General features: G+C 54.6%; 1 protein-coding gene across 2 annotated transcripts in view; it reads right to left on the bottom strand.

The window, feature by feature from the left end:
- Window positions 1-16: 16 nt before the first annotated feature.
- CREBBP (CREB binding protein) overlaps window positions 17-9582 on the bottom strand; it is a 131050-nt gene continuing 121484 nt past the window's right edge. For both annotated transcript variants that reach the window (XM_023616421.2, XM_023616423.2), the window contains 4 exons: window positions 9235-9402; window positions 5665-5826; window positions 5032-5313; window positions 17-3224 (listed from right to left, as the gene is read on the bottom strand). In XM_023616421.2, the coding sequence (XP_023472189.2) occupies window positions 1077-3224; window positions 5032-5313; window positions 5665-5826; window positions 9235-9402 (2760 nt within the window). In that variant the 3' untranslated portion in view covers window positions 17-1076. The remainder of the gene's footprint in view (window positions 3225-5031; window positions 5314-5664; window positions 5827-9234; window positions 9403-9582) is intronic.

Genomic DNA, 9582 nt, shown 5'->3' with positions numbered 1-9582 from the left:
AAGAACAGAATACATGTTAAAAACTTCAGTAATTTATATCAATTTTAAGCGGTACTTTATATACAATGGGGAAAAAACACATGCATAGTCCAAATACAATGTTGAAAACAGCATTTTCATAACAAAAAAACCCCGAACACTAAGTGTTAATACCATGTACATGAATTCAAGAAGGACCACCCTTTTTGTCTGTTGCACACAGTTTATTTAACAATATGATATAAGAAATGAGTTGGTACTTTACCATTCTATACAGTGATTGAATCTTCTTGAATTTTCTTATTTATAGTAATTATAGCGCTTGCATGATTTACACTAGAATTGCTTTTCCTCATTTCAAGTTTCACATAGAAGAAAGAAAAGAATGCTTCTTCTCTATTAACATTAGCATGGTCTAAGAGAGTGATCATCCCTATTTTTTGTCTAAAACCAGTTTTATCAGAGAAACAAAGCAACAATTTCTACATCTGCAAGACAAGAGTTTGGCTTAAGCCAGTATGTATAGATAGATGTGTGTGTGGGTGTGTACGTGTGTGCACGCAGGAGCCAATTCCTATCATCCAGGGGTAATACTTGGAGAACGCCCACAGAGTTCACTATAGAAAAAATCTTCCCGCAACGTCAGGGTTATCGGGATACATTATAAGCTTGCATTATTTCAGGAATCAGTTTCTGAATATTATTTTTCTTCTCACTTTTAAACATAAATGTTTAAAGTCTTGAAAATACAAATAAAAAATATGAATATAATGAACTTGTTTTTCCCATTAAAAAAAGGCATGAGTCACCAGCAATGACGACAAAAGGAACCCAAACAAAACCCCCCTCCCCCCAAAACAAAAAAACAAAAACAAAAACAAAAAAAACAAAAAGAGAGAGAGAGAGACCAGATATTTAAATCAACTGGTTTTTAACAAAAAAATATATTCTTTGTATTGTTTCTTTAAACATCAATCTACCCTTCCATGGCTTGGAAGTAGCAGTTCCATCTAGGAATAAAAAGAGCCTAGATGCCTGGATTTCAGTACAAAAGGTCCAAGTACATGAAAGGGAAAAAAGGTGATGCTCTCACAATGCTACAAACCCTCCACAAACTTTTCTAGGGTGTCTCCTGTGGTGTCGCCGACCAGGGACAGCTCACTGGACAACGCATTCCTGTTGGGGGTGTTCAGCTGTGGGAGCATTGCACTCTGTTCGGGGTTCCCCAAGTGTCCCTGATCTATGGAGCTGGCCATGGTGACTGCGAGTCCTGGGTGGGGGGAACCAGTCTGGGGCGAGACGTGGTGTGGCGAAGGCTGGGGCTGTATCCGCGGCGACGGGCTGGAATGTGGAGGCTGGGACTGGGGCCGCGGAGACTGGACAGGGGCCGGAGACCGCACCTGGCTACTAAGGGACGTGGCCATCTGCTGGCCAGGGAGGTGCGAGGCCTGTGGCTGTCCTGAGAGCATGTGCTGCTGGGGGCTCATGGGGTTCGGCTGACCCGGGGACCCGATCTGTTGTTTCATCTGCTGCTGCTGCAGAATCCGCTGCTGCAGGGCCTGCTGGATGTTGGGGGTGCTGTCTGCACCCAGCCCAGGCTGCCCTATCTGGCCCAGCTGTCCCATTTGAGCTGCCATCTGGCCCATGGAGCTGCCCTGGATGGGGAGGTGCTGCTGCATCCGCTGCTGCTGCATGGCAGGGGGGTAGCCTCCGGGTCCTTGAGGCTGCTGGAATTGGCCGTGCCCTGCTATGCCCCCGGCCATGCCAGTGCTACCCTGCTGCTGTTGCTGCTGTTGCTGCTGCTGCTGTTGTTGCTGCTGCTGTAGCAGCTGCCTCCGCAGCATCTCTCTGTACTGTGGGTTCATACTTGCCATGCTGGGGTTGTGCCCCGGGTTCATGATGTTTAGGGCCTGGCCCTGGGGGTTCAGGCCTCCCATTGCCTGCTGCTGTGGAGGCACGCCAGGCCGTGGCCCGCTGGCTTGCATGGCGTTCAGGTTCTGCAGGCCAGGCTGCTGGTGCAGGCCGGGCTGGGGCTGCAGGCCAGGCTGGGCCTGGAGGCCAGGCTGGGGCTGCAGACCAGGCTGACTGGCCACGTACTTGGCTGTGCGCTGCTTGATGAAAGCTGCCATCAGCTGAGGATTTGACTTGAGGATGTTAAGCACCTGCTGCTGCTGCTGCGGGGAGCTGGGTGACTTCAGAGTCCGCAGCAGGTCCTGCAGGGCGCCGGGCGAGATGCTCCGAGGTGGCGGCACATTGGACATCCGTGGACCAGCCACAGCCGGCTGGGCCTGCATGGGTATCACGGGCCTGGGCATGCCTGGCATTGGCTGCTGTTGGGGGATGGGCGCCTGCTGCCACTGCCCTGGCGGCAGGTTGGGCATGACGGGCCCACTAACCTGGTTGGGTCGGGGCACATTCAGGCCCACAGGGGCCATCTGGCTCACAGGGGTCACCATGCCTGTGCGTCCTGGGGGCATGCCGTTGTTGATGTTCACCCGGTATAGGTGCTGCTGCTGCTGGGCCTCGCGCTCAATCTGCCGGGCCGCTTCTACCGCCGCAGGTGGGGGCTGGGCAGGGGGTGGTGGTGCCGGTACCTGGTTGGTGGGCTTCCCAGTGGACACCGTGGTGGGGGGCTGAGTCCGGGCCACACTGGGGAAGCTGGCTGGTGACATGCTCACAGGCGAAGGCTGGGGCTGGGCAGGGGGCTGCGGCGTCTGCGGCGTGCTGGGCTGTTGCGTGGGGGTCCCGGGCGGTGCTGAGGTAGGGGAAGGCAGACTCTGCTGAGGCACATTGCGGGTGTTCATGGTGGCCATCCGCCGGCGCATGAGCTGGGCTTGCTGCAGGCGGTGCTGGATCTGCTGCTGGCGGAGCTTGTGTTTGATGTTGAGGCAGAAGGGCACGGGGCATTTGTTTTCTTGGCAGTGTTTGGCATGGTAGCAGCAGAGGGCAATGAGCTGCTTGCACACCGGGCAGCCCCCGTTGGTCTTGCGCTTGCAGCCCTTGGTGTGCTGCACGACCCGCTTCATCTTCTGGCAGGATGGCAGCGAGCAGTTGGCATTGCGGCACTGGCAGGCGTGCACCAGGGACTGGATGCAGCGCTGGATGCTCAGGCGCCGTGACTCCTGGGGGCTCTTAGACTGCGGCTCGCCCTGGCTGCTGCCCTCATCGTCCAGGCCCAGTCCCCACTTCACCATCTTGTGGGTGTGGCTCTTCGTGTTGTAGCAGTTGATGCAAAGGTCATAGTCCTATAGACAAAGAGAGGGGACAAGCCAGTGTCAGCACATGGCCCAGTATGACTAGATACCCCGGCTGCCCCCGGGGCTGAGTCTGCGCCCTGGGAGAGGCTAACAGACATCAAACACATCCGGCCCCCGGAATCTTCACTCTTGGGAACTCTCTGCAGCTCAGAAGGCTCCACAGACCACCAGATCCATCTGTTCACCCTCACCCACCATCTTCTGGGGGCCCCTCCACCCCTTCTTGACTTGCTCACACTGCGTGCAGGTGCAGACTCAAGCACGCACACAGTGGGGCTCCGTCTCCACCCCACGCTCTCAAGTGTGCTGGTGGACACTGGTCCCCCGTTCCTTTCTTCCTCTGCCTTCCAGGTATGGCATTCAGACTTGCTGTGTCCCACTCCCCTACCTGGCCTGGGAAGCATGACAGTGAAGGAATGGCTGAAGCTGTGCCCATTTCTTCCCAAGCAGCACCTAAGGGTGCAGAAGGCCCACAGACCTGCCTTTCTGGAGATGGGCCCTCTACTCTCCCACCCAGCTGCTGCGGGGTGCCCCCGGCGCATCCTCCAGAGCTCTGCAGGGCGGCCCAGAGGCGGATGGGGCTGAGGCCTTCACCAGGAAGAAGGCGCTTGGCTCAAACCACAGAGACCAAAGCCTGCCCCCAGGTTTCTAAAAGCTGCTTGCACTTGGAGACCAAGACAATGAAGTGCTAGATCTGGAGAATGGAGCCCTGTGGCCACGACTGATTACCCTTTCCATAGAAGAGAGGAGAATCCCAACAGGCAGGAAGTTATAGAGAGAACAAAAGGAGGTTAGAGAAAGCAGTGAATAAAGACGAGTGTGTCACGGAGGCCCTGCCCTGCCCCCAGAGATCACAGAGCTGGTCCCATGGGACTGGTGACTATGGGGCCTGTCCCAGATGCTGAAACTGGCAGTGCGAGGACTGGGCGAGAGGGTCGAGTCTGTGACCATCTGCAGTGGGGAGGCGGAAGGCCCACAACAGCCTGACTCACCCCATACGAGGTACCTGTCTGTGCAAGGGACAGCCCACAACCCTTCACACGGGCCAAGGCCTCTGCAGAGGACAGCTAGTGTGATGCAACCACGGGGTCCACCAGGACCAAAGGAATCCAGCCTGACAATGGCATAGAGCTTTCCTAACCTGTCAGCAAGGCTGGCACTTGGGGCCCGAGAAGAGGAAACCTGCCACAATCCTGGTGCACTGAGAGTGCTGCTGGCCCCCCTTGCTCCCTCTGTGCTCCTCCCCTGGCACCTTGAGGCCTGTGCATGTGCCCGGCACAGAGCCAGTGTTGAGAAAACACAGAGAATAAAATGAAGTGCCTTGTGATCGCCTCCTTGTCCTGGAAAAGTCAGTGCAAACACTGCCTCCCTGGAAGCCCAGCCCCCATGGCCGCCAAGGCACCGAGTGCATCCTGGACACAAGTTGATGGCCCCACTGGAATGCTCAGTTTGGTCAGGACCGGACCAGGCTCCATGAAGGGAGACTGACTTCCCACCCTGGGTGTCCGGTGCTGAGCCTGGGGTGGCACACACAGAAGCGCAGCCAACGTCAAGCTGGATTCTCCCAGCTGTGAACTCGCACCACCAGTCTCATAACCAGCTCCCTGAGGACCAGAGGATAGGTAAGCTTTTCTCATTTGGTTGCGCCCCCCACAATGCCAACCGCCTAACAGTTCAGCCTGAGATGCAAATACACAGACTGGAGACAGCTGGCGAGTGGCCGAGGTAAGCCTAGACCCGGGAGGTCAGCATACAGACACTCCCACAGGCAGGGACGTGGGAGGTGCCAGCCTACCTCGCACACGGTGCAGTGCCAGCGGGTCTCCACGTGGTGCTTGCACTCATTGCAGGTGTAGACGAAGCGGTCTTGGCCCTGGGTGTGCAGCTCCACCAGCATGCATAGCGTGGACCACTTGGACCGGCGCAAGGAGGAGAACTCCCAGTGCTTGTCTCTGGCGAGGGTGAGGAAGGCGTCGCGCCCATCCATGAGGTCGCAGCTGAGCAGGGGGTCAGGGTCGACGATGGGGGGCAGCGTGTTGATGACAGGCCCGGCGTGGAGATGGATCACAAAGAAGACCTGCAGGGGAAGATTGGCGGCATCAGCCCCAGCGCTACCACAGCCTGCAGAATTGAGACCGTGGCCAAGGCCAACACCTGCTGTCCCGGGTGTGTGTCGAGTGCCTGGCTCCCTGGGGTTGAACTGAGTTGGCGACACACTGAGTGGTGTTACCCAACTGGCTAGCACTCCCTTCTAGAGGCTGGTCCTCCCACACAACCCGAGGAGCCCCCGACAGGGCATCACTACACCTTCTCCCTCCTCTTAGCCAGCTGCAGCTTCTCAGCAGCTCCTCTTCCTTCACCTCGAGGCCCCGGGGGGCATAAACGCTGGGGACCTGAGGACCCGCCCCCGTCTGCCCTGTATCTCTACCTCTTTGTGCTTCTCCATGGTGGCATAGAGCTTCTGGGACAAGTCGTTGGACACGTTGGGCATGCTGGGCTTCTTCTTGTTGGCTCGGCTGATGCTGCTTTTATTCTTGTTTGTTTTCTTGTTGTTCTTCTTCTTGGCATTCTTGCTATCACCCTGGCTGCCCTGCAACAACACACAAAGTTGTCAGACAAGCCTAGCCTCCTCTCCCACGCCTGGCACTGAGCTAGGATGTCCTAATCCCAGGCCATGGGGGCTCCAGGAAGTCCAGCCTAAGGCAGAAGCCTGGCAGGCGGAGCCCTGCTTGCACACGGGCTGTAAATACACTGCCACCTTCAGAGGGAACCGCTGAGGGAAAGGTGAGGAAGACAGAAGCAAGGCCTGTACCAGCCAGGACCCAACCGGAACCGAGGTGACACAGAAACCTAAAGCCAAGTGCTGCCAGTGCCAAGCCAGCCATCTATCATGTTATCTCTCAAGGAAGAACATACCCAAGATGCTAGTTTGGAATCTAACAAATAAGGGAGTGGCAGCCATTTTTCATTGTTCCCCCTTATTCTACTGGACACTTGCAGCTCCGTGCCACATCCTGTGTGCTCAGTGGCCGACACAGGAAACGTGCCAGTAGGGAAGGCACTGCATGGGGAGGACATCTCCCCACCCAGTTCCCATCCCCCAGGCCCTCGCAGGCCTGAACCCCACATTAGCACTTCAACTGGCTTAGGCCTAAGAGGGTCCCGCTTGTCACTTAAAACACTCCTACTCCGGGAAGAACTCAGGCTCTTAGTCAATTAGGCTTCAAAGAGCTCACTCCGGGGGAAGGCAGGCTGCACCCCCTCCACTAGGGAAAGTCTTAGAAATAGCCAGGAGGAGCCCGAGGAGCCCTGACAAGTGGATGTAGCGTGGGCCCAGAGGAGAAAAGGACACTGTAAAGACTACGGACTCTGAATTTCGGATTGTGGTTAATAAAAATGTACCAATGGTGGTTCATCGATTGTAATGAATTTAGCACACTAATGCAAGATGTGATGGAGCAAACTCTGTACCATTTGCTCAAGTGTTCTATAAAGCTTTGAATTGTTCTAAAAAATAGTCTATATTTTATAAAAGAAATAAATCTACTGCACGAAATTTAGAAAATATACTCAAATGATAAAGCATTTGGTTTCTTCTTTGTGGAATTGCACTATGCACATTTGCTTTGTGTATGCGATTTTTCTTCACAAAGTTGAGATTACTCACATAACTAGTGCAGCCTGTTTCTTCTCCAATCAACACTATTCCGAGTATTTCTCCACTTCCCTTCCACTGAGGAAATTTTTTTTTTTAAAGATTTTTAAAATTTTTCCTTTCTCTCCCCAAAGCCCCATGGTACGTAGTTGTGTATTTTTAGTTGTGGGTCCCTCTAGTTGTGGCATGTGGGATGCTGTCTCAGCATGGCTTGACGAGCACCCAGGATCTCAACCTGCAAAACCCTGGGCCACGGAAGTGAAGTACAAACTTAACCACTCGGCCACGGGGCTGGCCCCTGAAGGATGTTTTTAAAGGAAAAGCAGTATTCCATCCCAAGTGCTGTCTGTCCATAACTGAGCCGTGAGGTACTGGGGTGTCCCTGGAGAAGGAGAGGACCTGCCCGCTGCCTCTATGAATTGGATACACGGAACAGAGCCTCTATCCTCCAACTCAGCATCCTGCTCTATCACACGCAAGTCCACGGTACAGCAAAGGTCGGCTTAGGCCTGAGCCCGCATCTGTTTCTATCTTCCAGAAAGCCCCAGAGGCAGGCATTCCTCCTCAGATGGGCACACAGCCGGGGCCTGCGTTCCCCTCACCAAGTCGCTTCCTCTCCACAGGAGTAGGGGCTGCACTCCAACTTGGGTCCAGTCGCCTCTCTGCCGCGATCTGCCCACGCCCTCCACAAGCCCTGGACGTGCAGTTCTGACTCAGGTCACCTCCCATCACTAAGGTGTTCGGCAGTGGCAGACACAGAGGGACCTCGGGGTTCACAAACCAGCTCTGGTCTCTCCCCCCTGGGAACACTGAAACCCAGCTCCCCTTCAAAGATTCCCCGAGGTCCTCCCGAATCCCCTCGAGGACCTTCTCAAGCCGTAAACCACCCACGGCTCCTGAGTGTGGAAAATGGATCCTCCAGGCCTCCAGGGAGACCCCAGCAAATGGAAGTCAGAAAGCGACAGCCCTCAAACTCTTCTTGGGACCCACCTGTGTCACGAATACTTGTCACATCCTTGTCTATGCTTTCTCCGTCCTGGTAGGGCTAGGATGCTATCTTGCAAAAGGATGCACTCTCAAGTGCACGCTGCCTGGCACACAGTGGTGCAGACACTCAACATTCCAGTACCCTGGCACTGAGCACACAGCCCCTCAGGTACTCCTCTGAGGGCCCCAGGCCTACACAGCTCCTCTTGCATAGAAACAGGCATGTCAACATTCATATGCCAGCAGCTGGTTCTTGACCTCTTCCCCCAAATACGCTCTCCCAGATTCCTCCCCGTCTCCCCTGTGGGGGCAGCAACACTGACTCAGCGGCTCAGGCCCCAGAAAGAGCAGGCCGCCTTGGTTGAGGATTTTCTTCACACGACAGAAGGATCTGCCCTGAGCTCTGGGGTTGCTATTCTCAAAATACACTATACACTTTTCACTGCCTCTACAGCTACTAACCAAATATAAACTACCATCATCTCTTACTTGGACATCCTGAATCCAGCACACCTGCTCCCAGCTTGGACTCTTACATTTCTCCTCCCACTGCTGGAAGGTCCTTCTCCTGGATCTTCCAGGTTCCCTTTCACCAGGTCAGTCTGCTCAGATGCCACCTCCCTAGACAGGACCTCTCAGACGGCCCTGCATCCATCTTCTTCGCTCTGCTTCCTTTTCTTCATGGCTCCCAGCACTATCTCAGAGTATACCACACATGTATTCATTTTTCTTGTCTCTCCTACTAGAACATACGCTCCTTGAGGGCAGGGATGAGTTTTGTTTAGTTCTCAACTACACTGCTTAGGATGTGAACAGCAGGGACATAGTAAACACGGTGAGTGCCCAAACGCACAGATGTCATATGAAGAGCTGCAGGGGTGGGGTTCGTTTGAAACAACAGATGAACAAGGCCTAGCAACCAAGGGCCTCCTCCTAAAGTAATTTTAAATCAGCTGATTGGTTCCTGACCTTGACGCACCCGTCTCCGTCTGTTTTGGGCTCCGTGGCAGGATGCCCTCCTCTCTCAGCTTTCTGTGTCTCAGCCCTGCCCAGAGATGCCAAGGCAAACACCTCTTGTCCACCTTCTACTAGGTAAGGTGTCTCCAGGGCCCACATCTCTGAACCCTCAGCACCCAGTGTGGATTGTGCCCCCAGGCCCCAGTCTTGACCTGCAGTGGACAGTGACAAGATGAGGTTATGTATGAAAATATTGCCAGAGACAAAGAAGGCCATGTCCTGTGAACCCAACAGCACACGTTCACTCCCCAGCCTGCCGGGACGTAGCCTTGAGTGCACACAGCTGGGGCCCCAGGCTCTCCAGCGAGGGCTGGTCACAGGGTGGTGGTGGGGCTTTACCTCTGTGGTCTCACTGGCCGCAGTGCTCTCTTCCTTCTTCCTCTCCTCTTCTTCTTGTTCCAGCTCCTTAATGCTCTCCTCCAATACATTGGGCCAGAAGTCACCCTCAAAATAGGGTAGTTCCTTGGCACTGGTGAGCCTGTCTTCAGTTGCTTGTTTGAAAATATCCTGGAAAGAGAACAAAGCAGAGCAGTGAGATGAGGGGTGGCGCCGGGGCCACAATGCCGGAGAGGCCTCAGTGCTGCATGTTCCCATGGTGCACAGTTGGCCGAGGTCAGCCGATTTCAACAGGTACGACGACGGCACTGCTTTCAGACCACCAACAAAAATCTGGATAAACTACAGATA

This window comes from Equus caballus, chromosome 13, assembly GCF_041296265.1.
Source record: "Equus caballus isolate H_3958 breed thoroughbred chromosome 13, TB-T2T, whole genome shotgun sequence".
In the NCBI taxonomy this organism is placed as follows: domain Eukaryota; kingdom Metazoa; phylum Chordata; class Mammalia; order Perissodactyla; family Equidae; genus Equus; species Equus caballus.
Note: the sequence above shows the minus strand (reverse complement) of the source record. Positions and strands in the feature narration are given on the sequence as shown.